The sequence below is a fragment of the Chiloscyllium plagiosum genome, unplaced genomic scaffold (genome assembly GCF_037043375.1).
Source record: "Chiloscyllium plagiosum isolate Xiang-an unplaced genomic scaffold, Cpla_swu_hap1 HiC_scaffold_13, whole genome shotgun sequence".
Classification (NCBI taxonomy): Eukaryota; Metazoa; Chordata; class Chondrichthyes; order Orectolobiformes; family Hemiscylliidae; genus Chiloscyllium; species Chiloscyllium plagiosum.
The window spans coordinates 41,981,875-42,009,501 of NW_028270151.1; the positions used below are offsets into that span (position 1 = coordinate 41,981,875).

General features: G+C 41.0%; 1 protein-coding gene across 1 annotated transcript in view; it reads left to right on the top strand.

Annotated features, from left to right (window-relative positions):
- The first annotated feature begins 475 nt into the window (after positions 1-475).
- LOC122555968 (intestinal-type alkaline phosphatase 1-like) overlaps positions 476-27,627 on the top strand; it is a 44,925-nt gene continuing 17,773 nt past the window's right edge. Inside the window, exons 1-3 of the mRNA XM_043702287.2 lie at positions 476-628; positions 21,702-21,818; positions 23,846-23,961. Of these exons, the coding sequence (XP_043558222.1) occupies positions 553-628; positions 21,702-21,818; positions 23,846-23,961 (309 nt within the window). The 5' untranslated portion in view covers positions 476-552. The remainder of the gene's footprint in view (positions 629-21,701; positions 21,819-23,845; positions 23,962-27,627) is intronic.

A 27,627-nucleotide genomic window follows, 5' to 3' on the forward strand; every position in this document is an offset into this window, starting at 1 on the left:
CCTTTCATCAATAGTTTCACCTGATTTTGACTCCTCTAGTGACTCCACTGATTCTTCATAAAACAAAATATGTAGTTACATCTAGTGATTACTTAATTCAATTCTTACCAATCTTAGTGAGCTTGCAATCTAATGTATCAATGTGAAAGAGATGAAGAACCAATGAAAACTTTCCTAATTATAGTGATTTCTAGCCATGCATGACGAAATGACGCTCTTAAGTTTTCAACAAAATTTGATGTTCTCTCCTTATCAATTATCTTGCTGTCGATTTGTGAAGAATCTACCGAAACATGTAGAACTTCAATTTCAGCAGTAAAAGAATGATCGAGGCAGAAAATATATGCATTTTTATTGTGATATAAATGTGGAAACTGTGATAAAGTAGTCTCTCTCTATCTGTTGCCATAAACACAGAATGTAAATGCATCTGGACTTTTACCGTAGTACAAAGGGTAAGTGATATAAGTCCACAGCTGCACATGTGCAAGAAAATCTGCACCTGTATAAATGGCTCTATTCAAGAAGGAAATTGCATAGGAATACAGCAAGATGAAGATTTCCACCTTTCCAGTGATTGCTCTACTATTATTTAATATCGTGTGTCGATCCAGTGCTGTTATCCCAGGTAAAAAAGTAATGTATTTTGATATTGTTTACTATACTCACATCTGAAAAAAAATGTTTTCATTGCTTTTCACTTAATAATGTTGATAAACATTGATTTTTTTTCTTCATATCTGATCTGTTGGAATCTGGCTATTGTAATATTACAACCCATCGGATAATGACAGAGAGGCTGATTTTGCAACTCTTCATTTATGAACTTCTGGTGCTGCTTTACACCAGTACACCACAATTTCCAAAGCTCTCTGCCCCTTATGGTGATGTGGCTCTGAAGGCTTTTGACGATTTTACTTTTGGTTGGGGTGTGGGGGAGGCAACACTAAAGCAATTGGCATATACAAAGTGCATATATAAAACTTCAATATCATTGCAAAATTATTTTCATATTATGCACTTGAGTACAAAAGCGCTGTAAAAATGAAGAATTGGCCACAAACTAGATATATCTGCAATTCATAAACAAATTGATTTTAAAAAAATGTTGAGGCATTTCCCTCTAAACCACTTGGAGCTTAATCAAATGACTAGAATACTCAACTGCTTCCACTTTTGAAACTTTACCCCATGCTGACCATAGCTGTGGTATTAAAAATAATAAAAGCTCATTCTAAAAAAGTTATATATGTCAACATTTGAAGTAATGTGTTTAGTGGTTGCCACAAACTAAAATGAAAGCAGTTACAACAGGGGTACAGGTTGCAAGATTAAAGAAAGCCAGCTATTTACTATGTATAAATGCATTTCTCCAAACATCCATCTCCATTAAAAATAATTTGCATCTATATCGTTTGCAATTATAAGTTGCCCAATACATATGGCCATCAAAGAAAAATTAGCACTCATGAACAAAACTGTGATATTTCTAGCCCAACTCAATCAGTCTCTGTTCATGTATTACGTTCATCATCTCGAAATCATTCACGTTTTTTTAAAGACTAATGTGTGAGTTGTTCTCAGTTTGACTGGTATCTGCTCATTCCTATGGAGATGTTCCTTTCCTTGGGAATGATGTACATGTGGTGAGTGCTTGATCAAAACAAGATGCCTCACTTTCAGATTCAGTGTCCCAGCTGGATTGATGACTTCCATGGCATGTTGAGAAGTCCTTCCTATCTTTTAATTCAAGTGAAAACTGTTTCTTGTTTTGTGCCTAAATACTGCAGCACATCCTTAGCTGTGAACCTGCAAAGATATTCACACTCTGATATCTCTGAGCATGAACTTTGCTCCATCGTTCACAAATCCAACAAAGTGCTTTCATAATGATTGGTCACTGCGATAGCTCTCACTACAACAGGATCCAGTTAAAGTCCTTTTGCTGCTGTATATGTCCTAGGATCTGACTTCAAACATCTTCATTTGTCGCTTTTTCTTCTTATTATATGCTTTTACAATATTTCTTCTGCTGTTCTGTGATAACTGTCTGTTTGATATTAACTTCATTATCAGCTGGCAGCTCCTCAGATGATTTCTCTGTTTCCTTTTCTTTCTTTTCATTTTTTAGGCTGTTCTGTCTCATTAGGGGCACTGATTTCTCTATTTTGGGTCTTTCAGTATGTATTGAAACATACTGAACTCTGTTTAGCAGATTGCGAACTAGTCCCACACTCTCAAATACTTTGAGATTATATTTACCAGGACCATATTCAAGACTGTAAGAATATCTTGGTGATCTTTTAGGATCTGTTCAACAGTCAATGGCTAAGGGGCCTGCAAAATGCTGCAAATCTCTTCTGGCACTTAAAGCATTACCATTCCATGTGTTAGACTTGCCTCAGCTGAGATTAGTGAATTTTACCCAATTATCCAGGAAATTTGGATCTCCATTCTCCCCTTTGCTTTGGGCTGTCCATTCATTTGTCCTCTTAGCCTGAATATCATCTGTCCCATACTCCAGTTTTACCTTCCAGGGCTTCACTTTTAGGGAGCCATCTTGAACTACTTTGCAAAGATCTGTGGAGCACATGATGTAGCATGAAGCACCATTAAGTGTTTAATGACATTTGTCATTCATGATGCTTTTTTTATTCATTCATGGGAGGTTAGCTTTCCTAGATCAGCTCACATTTATTGCTCATCACAACTTGCTAAAGTTGAATTGAATTGATTGAATTTATTGTCACATGTACCAAGGCACAGTGAAAAGCTTTGTCGTGCGAGCAATACAGGCAGATCACATAGCATTGATAAGTAAATAATAGGTAAACAGCTGCAAAAACAAAAACACAGGTACATGTGAATGTTAAGAGTTTTGTTAGCCCATTGTGTGTATTCTAACAGCAGGGTAGAAACTGTTTCGAAACCGGCTAGTGCGTGTGTTCAGGCTTCTGTACCTTCTCCCTGATGGTAAAGATTGTAGAAAAACATTGCCAGGATGGGATGGATCTTTGAGAATGCTGGAGGCCTTTCCTTGACATTGGTCCCAGTAGATGGATTCTATAGATGGGATGTTGGCCTTTGTGATTGTCCGGCGGTTCACCACTCAATGTAACCACCTCTGATCTTGAATGGTACAGGTGCCATACCAGGTAGTGATACATCCAGACAGAATGCTCTTGATGGTGCACCTATAAAAGTTGGCAAGGGTATTCACCGTCATGCCAGATTTCCTCACCTGTCTGAGGAAGAAGAGACGTTGTTGGGCCTTTGTAACCAGTGCATCCACATGAAGAGTCCAAGAAAGCTTGTTGTGGATGATCATCCCCAGGAGCTTGCCACTTGCCACTCATTCCACCTCTGTGCTGTTAATGTGTAGGGGGGGCATGAGTAACACCCCGCCGAAAGTCAATAATGAGTTCCTTGGTTTTGCCAGCATTGAGAGCTAGGTTGTTCTCAGTGCACCATTTTTCTAGGGCAGCAGCAGTCCTTGAGGTAAAGGGATACTTACAATATTGTTAGGAGGGTAGATCCAGGATTTTGACCAAGCGATAGTGAGGGAACAGTGATATAGTTCCAAGTTAGGATAGTATGTGGCTTGGAGGGGTTCCCATGCATCCATTGCCATTGTTCTCTTTGGTGGTAGAGTCACAATACTGTCAGAGGAGCCTTAATGAGTTACTACATTGTGTGGTGTAGATGGTATACAGTGCTGCCATTATTTGTCAGCGAGATAGAAGGTGAATGTTGCTTGATGCCAATCAAACAGGCTGGTTTGTCTTGAATGGTGTCAAGCTTTTTGAGTGGCACTCATCCAGGCAATAGGGAGCATTTCCCCATACTCCTGACTTGTGCCTTTTAGACGGTGGACAGGCTTTGGGAACTCAGGGGATGAGTTCCTCACTGAAATTCTCCTAGTCTCTGAGCTGCTTTTGCAGCTGAAGTGTTTATGTGGCTGAACCAATTCAATTTCTGATCAATGGGAACCCATAGACTTTTGACTGTGGGTTTCAGTGATGGTACTGATCATTTCGGGCATAAGCCCTTCTTCAGGAATGAGGAAGGTGTGCCACGCAGGCTAAGATAAAAGGTAGGGAGGAGGGACTTGGGGGAGGGGCGTTGGGAATGCGATAGGTAGAAGGAGGTTAAGGTGAGGGTGATAGGCCGGAGAGGAGGTGGGGGCGGAGAGGTCGAGAAGAAGATTGCAGGTCAAGAAGACAGTGCTGAGTCCGAGGGTTGGGACTGACATAAGGTGGGGAGATGGGGAATGAGGAAGCTGGAGAAATCTGCATTCATCCCTTGTGGTTGGAGGGTTCCTAGGCGGAAGATGAAAAAGAGAGAAAAAGAGAAAAAGGGGAAGTTGATGATACATTGTATCATCCTTCGTCATTTCTGCCACCTCCGAACAAATCCCATCATCAAGGATATATTTCCAACCCCTCCCCTATCAGCGTTCCGGAAAGACTACTCCCTCTGTGACTCCCTCGTCAGGTCCACACCCCCCACCAATCCAACCTCCACTCCCGGCACCTTCCCCTGCAACCGCAAAAAATGCAAAACTAGCGCCCACACCTCCCCCCTTACTTCCCTCCAAGGCCCCAAGGGATTCTTCCATATCCATCACAAATTCACTTGCACCTCCACACACACCATTTACTGCATCTGCTGCACCCGATATGGCCTCCTCTACATTGGGGAGACAGGCCACCTACTTGCGGAACGTTTCAGAGAACACCTCTGGGACACCCGCACCAACCAACCCAACCGTCCTGTGGCTGAACACTTTAACTCCCCCTCCCACTCCACCAAGGACATGCAGGTCCTTGGCCTCCTCCATCGCCAGACCATGGCAACACGACGCCTGGAGGAAGAGCGCCTCATCTTCCGCCTAGGAACCCTCCAACCACAAGGGATGAATGCAGATTTCTCCAGCTTCCTCATTTCCCCTCCCCCCACCTTATCTCAGTCCCAACCCTCGGATCAGCACTGACGTCTTGACCTGCAATCTTCTTCCCGACCTCTCCGCCCCCACCCCCTCTCCGGCCTATCACCCTCACCTTAACCTCCTTCCACCTATCGCATTCCCAAAGCCCCTCCCCAAGTCCCTCCTCCCTACCTTTTATCTTAGCCTGCTTGGCACACCCTCCTCATTCCTGAAGAAGGGCTTATGCCCGAAACGTCAATTCTCCTGCTCCTTGGATGCTGCCTGACCTGCTGTGCTTTTCCAGCAACACACTCTCGAATCTGATCTCCAGCATCTGCAGTCTTCACTTTCTCCTGGTAATGATCATTGTCTGGCATTTATTAGACACTAATGTTACTTACAACTTATCAGTCCAACCCTGAATGTTGTCCAGATCTTAAGTGAAAACCTGGGTGTTGTACAGGTCTTACGACATATATCATAGATTGTTTCAACATCTGAAAAGTCACAGATGATGCTGAATGTTGGGCAATTATCAGCAAATATCCCAATTCTGATCTTACGATGGAGGGAAGCTCAGTGATGAAACAGCTGAAGATGGTTGGGCGGAGAACACTACCCTGAAGATCTCCTGCAATTATGTCCTGTAGCTGAGATGATTACCCACCAAATACTACAACCATTTTTCTTTGTTCTAGATTTGACTCAAACCAGTGAAGAGTTTTCTTCCAATCCCTGTTGATTCCAGTTTTGTTGGGGTGCTTTGAATATTGCTGGGAGAAAATGAGAACTGCAGATGCTGGAGATCAGAGTCGAGTGTTAATTGTGAATATTTCTGGAAAAATACCCAATAAGTCTTTCTATCTTCTTACAACAGTACAGCACCAATATCCCCATCACTTGCGTCAATAGCCACCTTGAATGGTTTTGCATTATTAGGCATAGCTAGCAATGTACAGAATTCAGGCTCTCAAATGCCTTATGACATTCTTCTGTTCACTGAAATTTTCTGCACTTCTTTTACAAGTCAGCCAGGAGTAGCCACACTGCTAAAATTCTGTATAAACCTCTGATAAAAATCATTCAGTCCCAGTAACTGTAGTACTTCTACTTTTATCAATGGTATGGGAAACTCCGCAATAACCTTTGCTTTCATATCCCATGGGACCACTTGTCCATGTTCAATGACATGGCTCAGAAATATGACTTGGGCATTTGCAAACTCAGACTTAGCCAGGTTTATCACCAACCCTGCCTCCCAAAGTCAATCAAACAATTCTAATTGTTGTTGGAGGACAGGTTGTTGGAGGGAATCCTGAGGGACAGGCTGTACATGTATTTGGAAAGGCAAGGACTGATTAGGGATAGTCAACATGCCTTTTCCTTGGGACGTGATCTATATGGACTTCAGTAGGGCATTTGACAAGGTTCCCCATTGGAGACTGGTTGGCAAGGTTAGTTCTCATGGAATACAGGGAGACTCCCACAATCAAAAAATGTGTAGGTTAGGTGAATTGGCCATGCTAAATTGCCCGTAGTGTTAGGTGAAGGGGTAAATGTAGGGGAATGGGTCTGAGTGGGTTGCGCTTCGGCAGGTTGGTGTGGACTTGTTTCCAGACTGTAAGTAATCTAATCTAATCTAACTAGCCATTTGTATATAGAACTGGCTCAAAGATAGAGGGTAGTGTGGAGGGTTGTTTTTCAGACTGGAGGCCTGTGACCAATGGAGTGGCACAAGGATCAGTGCTGGGTCCACTACTTTTCATTTTATATATGTATGATTTGGATGTGAGCATAAGAGATATAATTAGTAAGTTTGCAGATGACACCAAAATTGGAGGTGCAGTGGATAGCGAAGAAGGTTATCTCAGATTACAACGGGCTCTTGATCAGGTGATCCAATGGGCTGAGGGGTGGCAGATGGAGTTTAATCTAGATAATTGCGAGGTGCTGCATTTTGGGGAAGCAAATCTTAGCAAGACTTATACACTTAATGGTAAGATCCTAGAGAGTGTTGCTGAACAAAGAGACCTTGGAGTGCAGGTTCATAGCTCCTTGAAAGTAGAGTCGCAGGTAGATAGGATAGTGAAGATGACGTTTGGTATGCTTTCCTTTATTGGTCAGAGTATTGAATACAGGAGTTGGGAGGTCATGTTGCGGCTGTACAGGACTTGGTTAGGCTTGACCAATATTGGTTGGAATATTGTGTGCAATTCTGGTTTCCTTCCTATCGGAAAGATGTTGTGAAACTTGAAAGGGTTCAGAAAAGATTTACAAGGATGTTGCCAGGGTTGAAGGATTTGCCCTATAGGAAGAGTTTGATTAGGCTGTTTTCCTTGGAGCATCAGAGGCTGAGGGGTGGCCTTATAGAGGTTTACAAAATCATGAGGGGCATGGATAGGATAAATAGACAAAGTCTTTTCCCTGAGGTGGGGGAGTCCAGAACCAGAGGGCATAGGTTTAGGGTGAGAGGGGAAAGATATAAAAGAGACCTAAGAGACAACTCTTTCACGCAGAGGGTGGTACGTGTATGGAATGAGCTGCCAGAGGAAGTTGTGGAGGCTAGTACAATTGTAACATTTAAAAGGCATCTGGATGGGTATATGAATAGGAAGGGTTTGGAGGGATATGGGCCAGGTGCTGGCAGGTGGGACTAGATTGGGTTGGGATATCTGGTCGGCATGGACGGGCTGGACTGAAGGGTCTGTTTCCATGCTGTACATCTCTATGACTCTGTGACTCCAATAGATGCTCCAAACATTCCTTCCACATGTGACTAAAAATTACCAGATCGTCAATGTACACCAAACAATTGGGTAATTCCAAAATGATTTTTTGTTTAGTTTTTTAAATGTGGCTGGTACATTTTTCATATCAAATGGCATGATTTTAAACTGGTACAGTCCATTTGACATAAAAAGAAGCCAAAATTTCCTTTGCTCTTTTGGATAAAGGTATCTGTCAGTACCTTTTGAGAAAGTCCAACTTTGAAATGGAAGTTGCTTGTCCCACATTCTCATTGCAGTCTTCCAAAGGTGGAATAGGATATGAATCAGATTTTGTAACTGCATTGACATTGTGACAGTCCACACATAATCATTGGGTACCATCTGGTTTTGGCAGATATACCATGAATGAACTCTATTTGCTACAACTCACTTTGATTATATCATCTCTGAGCATGCATTCAATCACTTTTTGAACTTGGAGGATGCTGCTTAATTGGATCAGTACTTCCGATGTCTGCATCATAGCACTTCCCAGCTTGCTCCCATATATTGTCCCATGTGAAGTATTTTATTTTATTTATTTATTGTCATGTGTACTTAAGTACAGTGAAAAGCTTTGTTTACAAGCAGTACAGGCAGATCATCGTAAGCAAGGACATGCAGATCATAGGGTGAAAAAACACGTAGGCAGAGGCATACAGGTTACATTGCACGGCGTGTACGCTACATAAGATCAACATTAGCAAGATCAGCATTATTTGAAGTTAGAGAGTCCAGTCATCAGTCTAATAACAGTTGGGAAGGTGCTGTTCCTGAACCTGCTGGTGGGTGTGTTCAAGCTTCTATATCTTCTGCCTAATGGAAGAGCTTGTAGGAGAGCACTACCTTTCCGTGGCAATGAGCTGTGTAAATAGAGTCCATGAATGGGAGACTGGCTTCCGTGATGGTCTGGGCTGTGTGCACAACTGTTTATAGTTTCTTCCAGACTTAGGCAGAGCAGTTGCCAAAGCAAGCCCTTATGGATTCCAACATCTGCAGGTTTTTTTTTGTCTCTAGCCAAGTTTGTTCCACTATGAGGGAATGCCCATTTTGACAAATTTTCTCTGCTTCCCCAGTCCTGAAGAAAGGTTACACCCAAAACATCGACTTCTCCATCTCTTGATGCTGCCTGGCTTACTGTGTTCTTTCAGCCTCCTCATTGTCTACCTTAGTTTTTCATCTGTTTGTTGTAATTCAGTTAATTTCTCTGAACTAAAAATATCCAGTCTTGTTTTTTTATCAGCTACTTGAAGAACTAGTTTCTGATAATTGAACTTTACCTTCCTTGTCTTTAATCTTTGATTTCACTTCCTGTTTCGACCCGTGGCTTTGTGACCTTGTTGCCACACAGTCGGAAAACATTCCAGGATATATTTTCACTGGCTTTTTGACCACAGTAGGCATCACTTGCAGTGTGATCCAGCTATATCATTACCAAGGATAAACTCTATTTCTAGAACCAAGAATTTCTCTATTACTCCAACAACCGCTTCACCATTTTTCCTCAGACTCTCCAACCTTACTTGATATAATGGAGCATTGCTCTTCTCGTGATAAATTCCACACATTGCCACTTTTTTCTGCCAATATTCCTTTTTAAATACTTTTCTTCTCACCTCTCACCATCAAAGATTAACTTCCTGGAACGCTTAAAATCTTACTTTTTTTTAACCTACTCTTCCTAGTGTACAAGAATAAACCTTACCCATCCAAGAGTAATCCAAGATGGAGGACAGGAAAAATTTCTGGCTATAAGAGCTGTTCCTTTCTTTGAGATATTTTAGGTGTTGGTGGTGATTTCCTCAAATTCCAGGAGCAGCAATTACTGTTTTATATGCTGTTGCATTGTTTTGGAACTTTGGAGAAAAAGTCAAAACAACAGCAGTTTAAAAGGGAGAAGAGCAGACAAAGGAAGCACATGGTGAGGTCATTGCAGGAGAGAGAGAGAGAACCTGCACAGTTACCGCCTTTGCTGTTTGAATTCGTGTATTGCTGGACATCGGAGTGCATCTGGGAAAATTAACAAACAGTGAAATTCACAACTAATCTTAGAGGAATTGTTGGGTGAAGTTCACAGCACAGAATCAGAGAGGTTAATTGTTGTTTTAAGTTGAAACTTTATTGCTGGAACAGCACAGCAGGTCAGGCAGCATCCAGGGAACAGGAGATTTGACGTTTCGGGCACAGGCCCTTCTTCAGGAATGAGCAGAGAGTGTTCAGCAGGAGAAGATAAAAGGTAGGGAGGAGGGACTTGGAGGAGGGGCGTTGGAAGTGTGATAGGTGGAAAGAGGTCAATGTAGGGGGTGACGGATTCTCAGGGGAACGTAGCACGAACAGCCAAGATTCTGTCTTGAGACTGACTCTAATGTAACGGCTTCCAAGAGATCAGTTGTGTTAGGGGATTCTGTAGTCAGAGGTACAGACAGACGTTTCTGTGGCCAGCAGAGAAAAAGCAGAATGGTGTGTTGTTTCCCTGGTGCCAGGATCAAGGATGTCTCAGAGAGGGTGCAGAATGTTCTCACAGGGGAGAGGGGCCAGCAGGAGGTCATTGTCCACATTGGAACCAACGACATTGGAAGGGAAAAGGTTGAGATTCTGAAGGGAGATTACAGAGAGTTAGGCAGAAATTTAAAAAGGAGGTCCTCGAGGGTAGTAATATCTGGATTACTCCCAGTGCTACGGGCTAGTGAGGGCAGGAATAGGATAGGAGGATAGAGCAGGTGAATGCATGGCTGAGGAGCTGGTGTATGGGAGAAGGATTCACACTTTTGGATCATTGGAATCTCTTTTGGGGTAGAAGTGACCTGTACAAGAAGGACGGATTGCACCTAAATTGGAAGGGGACTAATATACTGGCAGGGAAATTTGCTAGAACTGCTTGGGAGGATTTAAACTAGTAAGGTCGGGTGGGGGGGGGGGACCCAGGGAGATAGTGAGGAAAGAGATCGATCTGAGACGGGTACAGCTGAGAACAGAAGTGAGTCAAACTGTCAGGGCAGGCAGGGACAAGGTAGGACTAATAAATTAAACTGCATTTATTTCAATGCAAGGGGCCTAACAGGGAAGGCAGATGAACTCAGGGCATGGTTAGGAACATGGGACTGGAATATCATAGCAATTATGGAAACATGGCTCAGGGATGGTCAGGACTGGCAGCTTAATGTTCCAGGATACAAATGCTACAGGAAGGATAGAAAGGGAGGCAAGAGAGGAGGGGGAGTGGCATTTTTGATAAGGGATAGCATTATAGCTGTGCTGAGGGAGGATATTCCTGGAAATACATCCAGGGAAGTTATTTGGGTGGAACTGAGAAATAAGAAAGGGATGATCACCTTATTGGGATTGTATTATAGACCCCCCAATAGTCAGAGGGAAATTGAGAAACAAACTTGTAAGGAGATCTCAGCTATCTGTAAGAATAATAGGGTAGTTATGGTAGGGGATTTTAACTTTCCAAACATAGACTGGGACTGTCATAGTGTTAAAGGTTTAGATGGAGAGGAATTTCTTAAGTCTGTACAAGGCAATTTTCTGATTCAGTATGTGGATGTACCTACTAGAGAAGGTGCAAAACTTGACCTACTCTTGGGAAATAAGGCAGGGCAGGTGACTGAGATGTCAATGGGGGAGCACTTTGGGGTCAGCGACCACAATTCTATTCATGTTAAAATAGTGATGGAAAAGGATAGACCAGGTCTACAAGTTGAAGTTCTAAATTGGTGAAAGGCTAATTTTGATGGTATTAGGCAAGAACTTTCAAAAGCTGATTGGAGGCAGATGTTCGCAGGTAAAAGGGATGGCTGGAAAATGAGAAGTCTTCAGACATGAGATAACAAGAATCTAAAGAAAGTATATTCCTGTCAGGGTGAAAGGGAAGGCTGGTAGGTATAGGGAATGCTGGATGACTAAAGAAATTGAGGATTTGGTTAAGAAAAAGAAGGAAGCAAATGTTAGGTATAGACAGGATAGATCGAGTGAATCCTTAGAAGAGTATAAAGAAAGTAGGAGTATACTTAAGAGGGAAATCAGGAGGGCAAAATGGGGACATGAGATAGCTTTGGCAAATAGAATTAAGGAGAATCCAAAGGGGTTTTACAAATATATTAAGGACAAAAGGGTAACTAGGGAGACAATAGTGCCCCTCAAAGATCAGCAAGACGGCCTTTGTGTGGAGCCACAGAAAATGGGGGAGATGTACTAAATGAATATTTTGCATCAGTATTTATTGTGGAAAAGGATATGGAAGTTATAGACTGTAGGGAAATAGATGGTGACATCTTGCAAAATGTCTTGAAATGGTTAAAGGTGGATAAATCCCCAGGACCCGATCAGGTGTACCTGAGAACTCTGTGGGAAGCTAGATAAGTGATTGCTGGGCCTCTTGCTGAGATATTTGTATCATCGATAGTCACAGGTGAGGTGCCGGAAGACTGGAGGTTGGCAAATGTGGTGCCACTGTTTAAGAAGGGCGGTAAAGACCAGCCAGGGTACTATAGACCGGTGAGCCTGACCTCGTTGGTGGGCAAGTTGTTGGAGGGAATCCTGAGGGACAGGATGTACATGTATTTGGGAAGGCAAGGACTGATTCGGGATAGTCAACATGGCTTAGTCCAGAACTGGAGGGCATAGATTTAGGGTGAGAGGGGAAAGATATAAAAAAGACCTAAGAGGCAACTTTTTCACGCAGAAGGTGGTACGTGCATGGAATGAGCTGCCAGAGGATGTGGTGGAGGCTGGTACAATTGCAACGTTTAAGAGGCAATTGGATGGGTATATGAATAGGAAGGGTTTGGAGGGATATGGGCCGGGTGCTGGCAGGTGGGACTAGATTGGGTTGGGATATCTGGTCGGCATGGACGGGTTGGACTGAAGGGTCTGTTTCCATGCTGTACATCTCTATGACTATGACTAAGTAAATTCTTTAAAGAGATCTGGCAGTTTCTTCTCAACCAATCCCTGACCGGGTGGTACGTTCTTTTGCAGCTTTTTAGCTTCACTGTGCTTTCCTTTACCAATTCAAAAAACTCATTGGTTTGTCCTATTTTTCAATATCCACCTTCCCAGTGCTTTTTCTAAACCACCAACACTATGACTTCATGTGGCCTAATCAAAATGAAAATGTCTGAGCTTTTTTACTTTCCCTTTCCCCTCATGGATTTCCTTTTTAATCTTGTGGTAAACTGTCTTTACTATCTTTAATGAGATATCCTTTTCCCTTACCACCTGAGGATTTTTCTTTTCTCAATTTCTATCCCTCACAGATTGAAATTGACATTGAAAGCCAAACATTTACTCATGAACCAACTTGTAATCATCTGCCATTTTCACTGCGAATCTTGCAGTCTTAACTCTCTGCTCTTCCACATGAGTTCTCACTACTTCAGGAAGTGAATGTTTTAACTCCTCCAAACTAATTATCTTTCTAAGAGTATCAGATGTTTGATCTATTTTAAATGCCCTTATCCATCTATCAAAATTACTTTGTTTGATCATTTCAAACTCCATATATGTTTGACCAGGTTCCCTCCTTGGATTCCCAGAACATTGTAGTATTGTAGCTTCTGGTACTAACTCATACGCACGTAAGATGGTTTTTTTCACTTCATCATATTCACCAAGTACCTTTTCTGGTAGTGATGCAAATACTTCACTAGTTCTACACACCAATTTTGTTTCGATCAACAATACCCACATGGTCACCAGTTATTTCATTTGTTTAGTCGCTTTCTAAAATGAAAGGAGAAAGGCTTTTGCATCTTTCTCATTGAACCTCGGCAACACTTGGACATATTTAAACAAATCCCCACCAGGACTTTGACTATGAAGAGTGCTGTCCATCGCTGTCCTCATCACTACTCCTACCCTTCCCCTCTACCTCTGCCATTTTAAGTCAACTTGGAATTTTCAGTTCCAACCTCTGCAGTTCAAAAATTCCCTCTTTCTCCCCTTCTTCCGTAAGGGCCTCACTTTCCTTTCCTTTTCTTTTTTCCTGTGCTAAAGCTATTGTCTCTTTCTGCTTTTCCTCTGCTTTCAATCGTAATTCAAATTGTTTCATTTCCTTTTCATGTTCATTGGCATTTGAAGTTTGGCTATTTCCAATGATTCCAGTGCCATTTCTGGCAATCACAAATGTCGAACTATTACTGCAATTGCCTTCACTTTTCACACGGATAAAGGCCAACACCAGCTGGTCTTCCAATTCCAAAAGGGTTACCTGGTTCACTTTCTGTAAAACTCCTGAAGTGACTTCTTCCATCCCCAGGAAATTCTTAATGACTGGAACAGCCATTACTACACAAGGCACACCCTAACCGAATGCAACACTCAAAAAGGCAACACCAACACTCACCACTCACTGCCTTTGAGTCCAATAATCCTAAAGCCAACCTGGAATCAGAGATTTTGATCCCAGACAAGACCCCAGTTTGTTATGGACCAGACCAAACTCCCTCAAAATATATTAAGTAGATAGCCTAGATCCAGATTCAATTTCATTGGTCAAATTACTCGGCTTTAAGCAAAACAGACTTCAGTTTTACACTGCAGTTAAAGTACAGACAAAATAAAAAGAAAAAGAAAAGAATTGGCTTAAATGTAACTCTATCAAAATTCTTAACAGAATTATGTATATATTAACTACTGCCAATTAACTGTTCCAACTTTTAAAAAAAACCCCAAGGCCTTTTAAGGATTTCATTGGCTCTGAACAGACAGCTTATTTCTTCTATTTTAACCTTTCTTCATACAAAAAAAGGACAAAATATACCTCGTAAAGCCATTGTATCGTCACACCACAGTGTCAATGTGTTGTATGGTATAGAGTGATTCATAGTGCTTTCACCATGCTGGACATGCAACTTTTTCTTTTTCGTAATGCCCTCTTGATATGTACATCCTGTCCTCTAGTCATTATCTTTATGCTGACCTTTCTGAAAACATTTCTTCCTTTCTTCCAATATGTTTTTCTTGTTCAACATGGAATGCCTCTTAGCAATAGACAATAGGTGCAGGAGTAGGCCATTCTGCCCTTCGAGCCAGCACCACCATTCATTATGATCATGGCTGATCATCCTCAATCAGTATCCTGTTCCTGCCTTATCCCCATAACCCTTGATTCCACTATCCTTAAGACCTCTATCCAATTCTTTCTTGAAAGTGTCCAGAGACTTGGCCTCCACAGCTTTCTGGGGCAGAGCATTCCATACACCCACCAATCCCTGGATGAAGAAGTTTCTCCTCAACTCTGTTCTCAATGGCCTACCCCTTATTTTTAAACTGTGTCCTCTGGTTCGGGACTCACCCATCAGCGGAAACATGCTTCCTGCCTCCAGAGTGTCCAATCCTTTTAATAATCTTATTCGTCTCAATCAGATCCCCTCTCAGCCTTCTAAACTCAAGCGTGTATCAGCCCAGTCGCTCCAATCTTTCAGCGTAAGATCGTCCCACCATTCCGGGAATTGACCTCGTGAACCTATGCTGCACTCCCTGAATAGCCAGAATGTCTTTCCTCAGATTTGGAGACCAAAACTGCACACAATATTCCAGGTGTGGTCTCACCAGGGTCCTCTACAGCTGCAGAAGGACCTCTTTGCTTCTATACTCAATTCCTCTTGTTATGAAGGACAGCATGCTATTAGCTTTCTTCACTGCCTGCTGTACCTGCATGCTTGCTTTCATTGACTGATGTACAAGAACACCTAGATCTCGTTTTACTGCCCCTTTACCTAACTTGACTCCATTTAGGTAGTAATCTGCCTTCCTGTTCTTGCCACCAAAGTGGATAACCACACATTTAGAAACATTAAACTGCATCTGCCATGCATCCATCCACTCACCTAGCCTGTCCAGGTCACCCTGTATTCTCCTAACATCCTCCTCACGTTTCACCCTGCCACCCAGCTTTGTGTCATCAGCAAATTTGCTAATATTACTTTTAATACCTTCATCTATATCATTAATGTAAAAAAAAAGCACTTGTCTCTTCTCCCATTAAAAACTCCAGATGATAATTGCCAAACTCAGAACTTTTGCACACATTAATAACTTTCTTGAGAGTAGGTTTCTCCTCTTTCAACAGACATGTGTTCACAGTGATATATCTTACATCTAAGACAATCCTGTCTCTGATGAGATCACTTTTCAGTTGACCAGACTCTCAGGCTTTAGTTAGATGTATCAATGTCTCCAGCTCTCTCCCCTGTGCTCTTGTTGAACAAATACCTTTCAGAAATAAGGTTAATATAAGGCTCAAAATGGATCTTCAAAGCATTAAGAGTTTCTCCAGACTGGCTTCACTGCTTATCAGTTCAACCTGGGAAACAGTACAATTTGGCATATTCTTTCCCCAGCACTGATTACAGAGTTACTGTTCTAAATTGCTCATTCTTTTTATTTAATTCTGTAACCCTCATTTCTCAGATTTGCCACTGGGACTGGAACAAATTCTAATTTTGTCTCACATCTCCTTTCATTTTCACAGCAGCATGGAATGGAAAATGCACAACAATTCTGACTCAAAGTTACAAACTGTGGTTTTAATTCCTCCCCGCTGTCTCTTTATCGTAGTTGATTCTCTTCTAGCTCTGAAAGTTCATTAAATCTCAGCTTCATACTTCTGATTGCATGTTTCAGTAGTTTGTTTAACAGCTGCCACAAAAACAAATTGAAACACTTATAACAGATGGAAGGGTCACATGATTACACAGGCAAGCCAGGTCACTTTGTGCTTTGATGTGAAAACCATGGAAAATGCCAGATTTCTTCAACAATTTTAAAATTTATTTTTCGTGAGAGAACACCAAATCCATCTCTATAAAATCTTCCAGATTACTCCATATATTGTGACACTTATCCATACCTCATTGAAAATATCTTGTGTGTCCAATACCTTGATACATCTTTTTAAGAAAATAATAGAATATCTGTAAGGTAAATCTTTTCATGTAAAGTTCATTCATTCCACCATAAAGTCAGAAGAGGGAATGTTCACTGATGACCGCACAAAGTTCAGCACCATTTGTGACTCCTCAGATACCAAAGCAGCTGAAATGCGCAAGGCCTGCACAATATCCAGGTTTGGGCTGACAAGTTACAAACAACATTTGTGCCACACAAATGTCAGGTAATGACCACCTCAAATGAGAGACAATCAAACCACTGCCCCTTGACATTCAATGGCATTACCAAAACTGAATCCCCAATATCAACACCCTGGGGCATTACAATTGACCAGAAACTGAACTGGTCTCACCATGTAATTACTGCGACTACAAGAGGAGATTAGAGGTTAGGAATCCTGCAGCAAGTAACCTTTCTCCTGACTTCCCAAAACCTGTCCACCATCTACAAGGCACAAGCCGACAGAGTGATGGAATAGTCCCTACTCGCCTGGATGGGGACAGCTTCATCAACACCCAAGAAGCTTGACATCATCCTAGGCATAAAATGTCCTGCTTGATTAGCATCATATCCATGAACATTCACTCCCTTCACTCTGATGCTCATTAGTAGCAGGGGTATGTTATCAACAAGTGCACTGCAAAAATTCACTAAAGCTACTTAGACAGCACCTGCCAAACCCACAACCATTACCATCTGGAAGGACAAACGTAACAGGAGCTCAACAACCTGCAAGTAGCCCGCTAAGCCACTCACCACCATCCTGACTTGGAAATATAGTGCCATTCCTTTAGTGTCAGGGGGCATTCCCACTCGACCAACATTATGGATGTACCTACAGCAAATGGACTGCAGCAGTTTAAGAGAGCAGCTCACCACCACCTTCTTATGGGCAATTCAGGATAGGCAACAGCCATGCCCACACCTCAAATGAATAAATAAAAAAGAGGATTATAGTAATAAGCTAATTGGGACCTAGTCGCATGCCATGTAAATATTTTATTCACTGTTTAATTATCCCTTCTTTCCTTTTCGGTATTTGAGATCAAATTATTTTAAGTAAATAAAAGCTGGATGCAATTTCCTCCAGCTAAGTCTCACCAAGTTTGAAGGCATCATCTTCCCAAATCCAATCTCTTTCAACTGAATGTTTTCCTTCTCTCATGAGTAACCCACAGTGTCAATCTATTGCCTTTCCAGAGCCTTATTCAAACTATTGCATCATTTGACTTGAATGATTTATCTTTCAGTGTTTGTAAAATGAGGAATGAACAAACTCCAAAATTTGTTGAGGCAAAACTGTGTTTTTGTGTTCAGTCAAACACTGTCATTCTTTATTGTTAAACAAATGCTGAATTTTGTTTGTTAATCTTTATGACTGACAAAATAGAAAATGTCCTTTGCTAACATTAGTACTCTATAAGGATTAGTTTTTGAATAAAAATCAGTTCATAATGACCAACAAATGCATGCCACTTTTCCCAAAAAAGGTCATGTCTTTCAGAAAAGTCAATAGATGTTTGCAACATGTTGGAATGCTACATGAAGCAATGCTTTTGAAGATGATTCTACAGTACAAAGTACAGGAAGCTAGTTGACATTGGGAATGCTTAAGCCAGCTACTTGGAGCAAGAATTCTAAGCCATATGATGCTGGGTACAGAGGTCAAATGTCACTAAAAATCGTGCCAATGACCAATGTGCTGGTCTCCAACTGCATTCCCTCAATGAAGAATGACCAATTGAACTGATTTAAGACCTAGTGAGGCCTGAATGATTTTCAGCCTCCAGGTCCCCACTGAGGCAGAGTTTAGCTGCCTATAAGTGGCCTCCCAACAACAGACCACAGCCTTCCTTTCCTACCAAGGTTCAGCAGTAACTGCTACATTCCCCTTTCCCTTATTCTGCAAAACAGAGATGGTCAAAACACTATGATTTCTTTTTCATTTCCAATTTGTAAAAATTTGAGAAAGGTTATCTTCCTTTTGAAGACTCCTACCTGCCATCATGGCATCCAAATGCTGTGTTCAAGCTATTGGTTCCCAGCTTTGAGACCCTGCCTTCTGTTCTTAATTGGACTGCCTATGCTCAGGCAACTGATCAGCCAAATTTGAAAATCATAAGTAATAGATTATTTTCCACACAGTCTGACTTCTGACTGCCCTTCCCTTGCCCCCACTTTGAGTCTGATAGTGGAGTCTTGAATTCTGCAGAAAAGTTCTGTCCTTAGCATCTAAAACATTTGTTCACTTGCATACATTAAGGAACACAAAATTTACCAAAATAGGTTTTATGCTGTGTCCCCCACTACATTAGAAGAAAGTAAGAATGTAATGCTTGGAACCTCTCAGCCACACTTATCCCTATCTCATTCTTCCCATCATGAGCATCTCAAGAAGTAATTGACAGGGAAAGATTGATGTTCGGAGATTGACAGTTGAGAAAGTATAAAACTACTTGCAAAAAGATAGAACAACACCAGGTTCTTCATGCATTTCCTGATCATAATTGTCAAATGCTGAGTGTAAAATCAGACGGAGAGCCATCTCAGGGATGTTTAGCACATTAGAACTGTGAAGATCTATAACGGTTTATCCAACTATTTATTTTCTTGACTGTAATCATTGCTTGACCTAAAGATGCCAAAAGAATTGGGAAGGGTTTCATTTTTTTTAGATGTGATGCTTTACCTATTATTTTTGTGAACGTCATCTGACATTCTTTGTAAAAAGTCCTTCAAGATCAGTCAATTGTCAGATGATCTCTGCAAAGTCAATCCAGAAGTACAATTCTGTTTTGTCCTGTTAGTGAGTAGTCCTAATTCTTTTTGTTCAGATTTTGCTGCTTAAGCAGCTGCAAATTATAAGAACACCATTTGCTGACAGATAAACTGTATTATACAAACACACATACCCAGTCTGACATCCCATCGCTAACAGATGGTAACAATTTGGAAAGGTTTCTGCTGCTTTTGGCTAATATGATAGAACTTCAGCATACTGGGAATATTATTAAATTAGGACACAGTTGGATCAGAAAATAAATATTTTACCAGAACCAAGTGCACAGATTATTTCTGTGTATTTGCTAGTGCAATCAGTGATTGATTTGGGGCAATGGACATTTTAGTTATGGAAACTAAATTCATTTTGGATATATATATATCTAACATAGGAACTAAAATGATTAGATTACTTACAGTGTGGAAACAGGCCCTTCGGCCCAACAAGTCCACACCGACCCTCCAAAGAGCAACCCACCCAGACCCATTCCCCTACATTTACTCCTTCACCTAACACCATAGGCAATTTAGCATGGCCAATTCACCTAACCTGCACATTTTTGGACTGTGGGGGGAAACTGGAGCACCCAGAGGAAACCCACGCAGACATGGGGAGAATGTGTAAACTCCACATAGACAGTTGCCTGAGGTGGGAATTGAACCCAGATTTCTGGCGCTGTGAGGCAGCAGTGCTAACCACTGTGCCACCGTGCTGCCCCATATATAAACAAATAAGTTTTTAATAAACACGTTTTCAGACTAATAATTAATTTTAAAATGTTGTTTTCCTGTCACAGGAAGTTTCTTAAATAAAATCTTAAAGAATTAAAATGGCAGCTGCTGCTCAAAGTTGAAATCTCTTGGAAACTGAAGCATAAATATTGGACTCAGCTTCCAGAAAAGATGATTCGGAGATGCCGGTGTTGGACTGGGGTGTACAAAGTTAAAAATCACACCACACCAGGTTATAATCCAACAGGTTTAATTGGAAGCACACTAGCTTTCGGAGCGACGCTCCTTCATCAGGTGATAGTGGATGGCTCAATCCTAACACAGAATTTATAGCAAAAATTTGATGTGATGTAACTGAAATTATACATTGAAAAATTGATTGTCTGTTAAGCCTTTCATCTGTTAGAATACAGTGAGAGTTTCACTTCTTTCTTGCACACGAAAGAAGTGAAACTATCACTGTATTCTAACAGATGAAAGGCTTAACAGACAATTTTTCAATGTATAATTTCAGTTACATCACACTGTAAATCTTTGCTATAAATTCTGTTAGGATTGAGCCCTCCACTATCACCTGATGAAGGAGCGTCGCTCCGAAAGCTAGTGTACTTCCAATTAAACCTGTTGGATTATAACCTAGTGTTTTGTGATTTTTAACTTCCAGAAGAGGGAAGTCTTACAAATTTCCTTTTGGTAATGGGGTAGAATCTTTGAAGGGTGTACTCCCATAGACACTAATTGCCTTGACCAAGCCATTTCTTATTTCTGATGTTACACAGCAGGTTCCGAAGGATATCACATCTTAACCTAACTAAATATCTGCACGTGAGACCAATAGGGTGAGGAACGCTGGTTAAGCACTTGTGAGCAAACACAAATACACCTTCTCCCTCCCTTCTGACCAACTCAGCATAGATTCAGGATCGAATCTGAGGCTTCTTAGGTATTTATCATTCAGTTTCTAAATTGAGCCATGAACAACAATAAAGAACTGTTTGTGTTTTGGATTAATAATCAAATAATCTTTCCCAAGTTTGCAGGATATATAAAAGAATAAGTAGATAGGCAGCCACAGCAAATTGTGGTGCACCTTCCAAAGCCGGATACTCAGGAGAGAAAGAAACAAATGCTGAGGCAGGTTGGATTAGTTGATATAGAGAAATAGTTGGTCCAGCATTACAAGGTTGTGTTAGAGTAAAATAGGTATCCCAATATAACAGCTCCCTCTACAGGCCTTGTTGCAGACTGCGCTGTTTTGGTTAAAACGGCTATTCCCATGCAGGAAAGGTTTTGATACACTGCAGACTTGTGTTACTTGCATTGATACCATAGAGACCTTAGGTTGAATTAAGCTTCAAATTGTGATTATTTACAATTTGCTGAGACTGGGTAGATGCAGCATAAATGTCATTAATTAATCATAACTTTCATTTTTATAAGTGATATTGACGTTCCAGCAAAATTAGGATTGTAGTATTAAGATATTTTAAAGTACACTGTTGATTTATTGACAAATTAAGCACTTGCATTTTGCATACTTAGTGATAATGAAAGTCAAAACTGAAACTTCTAAACAATCATTTTTGATATTGTAGAAGAAGAAGAGGCCCCGGCGTTCTGGAATGCGAAGGCTAAAGAAACACTGAAGATTGCTTTGGAACTCCAACCAGTCAAACACAGAGCAAAAAATGTTATATTGTTTCTTGGGGATGGTGAGAATTTCTTCGTTCCCTTCATTACCAATTTTTTTTCTTCTTTTGTTTTTGCTGTGGAGCAGTGGTGTGATGTTTCTGGCTGGTACAATTAGATATTTTCTAATACTTCAGTGCTATTTTTAAGTCAGTTTATGTTGCATAAAATTGAGGGAAGGCCATATGTTGCAAGCCTACCACAATACCAAAACAAGAATGTGGTGATGGGATGTTCCATAAATAAAGTACCGTAAGTATTTAATTTTCTATGGAGCACATTAATATCTTAAAGCTACAAAATAAATGAATAGAAATCTTTAAATACCTTTGAAAATTGAATGATATTAGCACTATAAGATTTTGGGAAAATATGCTTCATCTCTAACTATTTGGAACTGTTGTTTGGTAGAACCAAACCTGAGTATCATTGAAAAAGGGTACATTTTGTCAAAGTTTTCATCAGGCATTCATTTGGACAATTCATAAGAAATACCAGTTCAAGGGGGATAAAACAAGATTTATACTGAATTGACAGAGGTGTTATCAAGGACCTCACACGAGGCCTTGTTATCATATAGAGTGGTGCTGGAAAAGCACAGCAGGTCAGGCAGCATCCAAGGAGCAGGAAAATCGATGTTTCGGGCAAGAGCCCTTCATCAGGAATCTGCATCAGCATCTGCAGTCCTCACTTTTGCCTTGTTATCACATAGTCTGCAACTACACACCACCTAGTTTAGTCACTAACAGTCTCCATTAACAGCTATTGACACTCTTAGCCAGATCGTTATTGACTCCTTTGTCCTTCCAACTGTTATTCTCTCTTTTTGGGCTCTATCCCCCCTATCATTTATTCCCTACCCCCTCCCCTGAATATAAACTGACATTTTCCTAGCTACCATCAGTTCTGAGGAAGGGTTACCGGACCTGAAATTTTAACTCTGATTTCTCATCACAGATGCTGCCAGACCTGCTGAACTTTTCCAGCAACTTCTGTTTTTGTTTCTGATTTACAGCATTATAGTTCTTTCAAGGATAATATACAGTTAATGATAATTGACAGTTAACAGCCAGACTTGTTTGAATTTTAAACCAGGCAGATTGACTCTGGTCAGGGCATTGTCCTGAGAAATGAACCAGCGAATGGCTGGCCTCTATTCTGTTGAGTTGAAACTGGCCTGGTGTATGTACATCTTCTTTCTGTCTGAACAGAACTCTGAATTTCATATGTGTAGCTTCCTGTATCTGTAAGTGGACAACATTGAGTCTGACTGACTATCCTAAATTGTTCGTCAGTGTAATTCATCATACAGTCAGCAAATTTTGACCAACTGAGGAATAGCATCTAGCATTAGACACTGTTTTACAAGTGTGAGTTCAGTGCCTTGCTTATTGCAAACAGCAAAAGGGACATTCTGTTTGATACAATCCTTCAGTCTTTAGGATGTATGGCCTACTTACCTGGCATCATACCAACATTGAAAATTATTTACCAATATTGCCTGTGTGACAGATAGAATATCTTTTTTGCTGGATGGTGCATCCTGTTAGTGATGGATACTATTCTCATTCATTTTCCAGGCAATGCTTCGACTAATCAGTCAACCTGCTTGGTGTAAAATTTAACAGATCCTGGCTATTAGCTGTCAGTCATATGCTCATTTTCCCATTGAACTGGTATACTTGCAAATTGTCCTGGTGAGTGTAAAATGAAAAGCTTCAACAAAATGTCTTCTTTTCAGCAATACTCCTAACTGTTTGACATCAGCCCAGTGGAGTTGTAAATTCATTAAAGATAAAGGCTACCTCACGTGATAGCAAAATCTAAAACAGTTTACACTATGGTACGTGGCAAATAATATTACTCAAAGGAAATTTTCTAAGAAGACAACTCCTAAGGGTGATTAGTCAATGTTGTATTTTAGTGTAAAATTGCCTCAATCAAAGTTCTTGTGTTGCTTATCAGCTTTCTGTTGGAATGTAAAAACACCTATTGAGCAATGTACTCCAATGAATCAATAAACATTTAATTTTATTATAATTTCTTGTAGGAATGGGAGTTCCCACAGTGACCGCTACCCGAATACTAAAAGGGCAACTTGATGGCAAACCTGGAGAAGGAACTGTGCTAGCAATGGAATCATTTCCACATCTTGGTCTCTCCAAAGTCAGGCTTAAAAATTATTTACATTCTGTGGATTATAGCTTATTTACTGTTTTGAATTATGGTTAGAAAAATACTTGGAATAATTAAATGCTTGCAAGTATCCTATGCTTGCAATTTCACAATGTATTCCCAACTAAGAGATTTTAGCAGCTGATTGTAAGTAAAATATATAAATGTTGTTTCACTTGTTGATAATGAACAAGAAGGTGCATATTGAATAAGCATTTCAATGCATGGTCTGCAGTTTATATACCAGATTTAATTGGATATTGCTCTGCTGAAGTGGAAAGGAACATGTGTATAGGAAGAGAGCTGGTAGATTAATCATGATTGCTTACAGACATATTTTTAATGTGCATTCTCAGAAAATGAGTAGCCTGTAGGTAAAATGCAAATTGAAGCTGGAAGTGTAACATTACTAAATCTGTAAAGGCTTGAATACAGCAACTACCTATAGAAGTTTCTCCAATTTCTTGTGTTTACTCCACTCCTGAAGCAAAGAAACTGAAATAGCAGCCACTTTATGTCATTATTGTGCAGTAGATATTTGATCCGATATTTCCAAGTTCATTTCAATTTTTGGTGTGTACCTGAGATGCATAAATTCTACCTCCTAACACCCCCCACCCCTCTCCCCCAGTCCTTTCAATTTCCTTTAGTGTTGCTATCCCTGTGGCTCCTATAACCTTTTGGACCCCCACTTCCATTGGCATTCTTTACATCCCTAGTAATATATTTGAAAAGCCTATGACTATGGCTCTCCACCCTCTTAATGTATAGGTCAGTTTAAACATGACTGTTGTGAACTCATTACCTGGAGCCCCTAGTCTTTTTCTAGTCATTATAAAGTTCAAATTGCCCCCAATCACTGTCACCTTTCACTCAATGACTCAGTACAATGAATGATTCTGGATTAGTGGTGCTGGAAGAGCACAGCAGTTCAGACAGCATCCAAGGAGCTTCGAAATTGACGTTTCGGGCAAAAGCCCTTTACTTCAGTACAATGAAGCCCATTCCCACACTTCAGTTGCCTGCTTTCCCCAGGACTACAATGACTGTTCCCTGATAAGCCCCCTCATAACTAATGACCAAACTTCCAGAACTCATCGTGCCCCAACCTTAGACTGACTTGACAAGACAGCCCCAACTGACCACAGCCCAGCTCCAGGAATGGTATCTCCAAAGGATGCCAACTGACCTACTGATAATCCCCAAAGCAGTTGCAATCAACCTGCAGGATTGACTGTAGCTTAATCCTTGGATTGCAAAGATACAAACCCCCAGACTTTGGTAGGACTAAGTACCCAACTGATTCCTAATGAAGGGCTTATACCCAAAATGTTGATTCTTCTGCTCCTCAGATGCTGCCTGACCCGTTGTGCTTTTCTAGTGCCACACTTTTCAACTCTGATCTCCAGCATCTGCAGTCCTCGCTTTCTCCAAGTACCAAACTGACCCTGGCCAATCCCTTCCTCTAACTGGATGAACCGCTAAGGATTGCTCTTTCTTGACACTTGCATAATGGATATTTGTTTGAAGCACATGCAGTGTGTTTGCTGTGTAAGCAACTGGCATTGATGTGGCATGGTGTCATGAGCAAAATGCTTAACTTCTATCTCACTGATAGATTGACTGTTTAGTGCTCTCCAGTGTCATAAGCTTTCTCCTCCATGCTAAAGAAACAATGCAAGCCACTGTAATATGTACACAAGCACTAAAGACAATGTGTGTCAAGAAAGGAATATGAGTCTCACAGACAAAATAAACTACTGTTGAAAAAAAAGTGTGTACTGAGAAACCAGAGGTATACAGGACGGCAGCTTCGCTATAAAAGATAAAGTGAGTGAGCACTAGGAAAACAAGCTGAAAGTTATGTGATGCATGTGTGCCCCTATGTGGAAAGTGACCTGGCAGGCACATGCACGTCATAGCTGTCATTGAGCTACAAAGCAAAGTATTGAAGGCCTCAAGTGGTGTGTGAGTTGGTCTAAGGACAGGTGTGATGAGGCTGCTGATGCTAACTTGTGCAGCTGTAAGATTGAGGAAGATGGTGGCCATGGAGCATGCAAAGACAGTTGCACGGTGACCAGGTCAGCATTCAGTGAGCTGAAGCCAACAGGTACCTGCTCTGATTTACATGTCAGGGTATTTGTGCCATCTAGTTAATGGTGGAGGATTAGAGTTTTGGAAGTAGTACATTAACAAGATGAGTTGAGGTGTTAGTAGGATGCAAATACATGGAAATAAAATAGTTACACTCAATGAGAAATTCTGAAGTCACCACATATGGCTTGAGGGAAAAATGAAAACTTTTTTCTCAGTATTAAGACCTTTTTTTTTTCATTTTTACTGTATTTTTCAACATTTCTCAATAGATCAGTGAAGGGAGACCTCCATTCCAAAAGTAAATTTAGAAAACATTTCCTTATATAGAGGATGATTGGAAAATGCATTCACTTTGGCAAACCACTGCTAAAACAGAACACAAGTATACTTTTAGAAGTAAATCAGTTACTAGAATGGTGCAATATTAAAGAAATGGTTTGGAGATGCCGGTGTTGGACTGGGGTGTACAAAGTTAAAAATCACACAACACCAGGTTATAGTCCAACAGGTTTAATTGGAAGCACACTAGCTTTCGGAGTGACGCTCCTTCATCAGGTGATAGTGGCGGGCTCGATCGTAACACAGAATTTATAGCAAAAATTTGCAGTGTGATGTAACTGAAATTGATTGAAAAATTGATTGTCTGTTAAGCCTTTCATCTGTTAGAATACAGTGATAGTTTCACTTCTTTCATGTGTAAATCACAAAACCTTTTTTTTAAAGTTGCATTCTCAGGTTAGCTAAAGAAATGGAGAATAGGTAGTGTGATTGAACAAAATAGCTTGAAAGGAAAAAGAACCATTCTGGACTAATTAAGCCAAATGGCCTGCATCTTTATTTTTAAGATTCTTCAGGGTTCAGTGGAATTGCAGTGTGATAAGAGCTGATGGAATATATCACATCTCTTGGGTTATAAATAGGGGCAACACGGTGGCTCAGTGCCTCACAGTGCCAGGGACCTCAGTCTGATTCCACTCTCAAGCGACTGTCCGTGTGGAGTTTGCATGTCTGTGTGTGTTTCATCTCGTGCTCTCACAGTCCAAAGATGTGCAGGTTAGATGGATCGACCATACTAGATTAGATTACTTACAGTGTGGAAACAGGCCCATCAGCCCAACAAGTCCACACCGCCCCACCGAAGCGCAACCTACCCATACCCCTACATTCACCCCTTACTTAACACTACGGGCAATTTAGCATGGCCAATTCACCTGACCTGTACATCTTTGGATTGTGGGAGGAAACCGGAGCACCCGGAGGAAACCCACGCAGACACAGGGAGAATGTGCAAACTCCACACAGACAGTCGCCTGAGGCGGGAATTGAACCCGGGTCTCTGGCGCTGTGGGGCAGCAGTGCTAACCACTGTGCCACCGTGCGGCCCTTTGCCCCACAGTATTTAAGGATGTGCAGGCTAGGTGGATTAGCTGTGGGAAATGCAGGGTTACAGGGATAGAGTTGGGGTGTGTCTGGATGGGATGCTCTTCAGAGGGTGGGTGTGGGCTCAATGGCCTGAATGGCCTCCTTCCATACTACAGGGATTCCTGCATTTTGTGATAG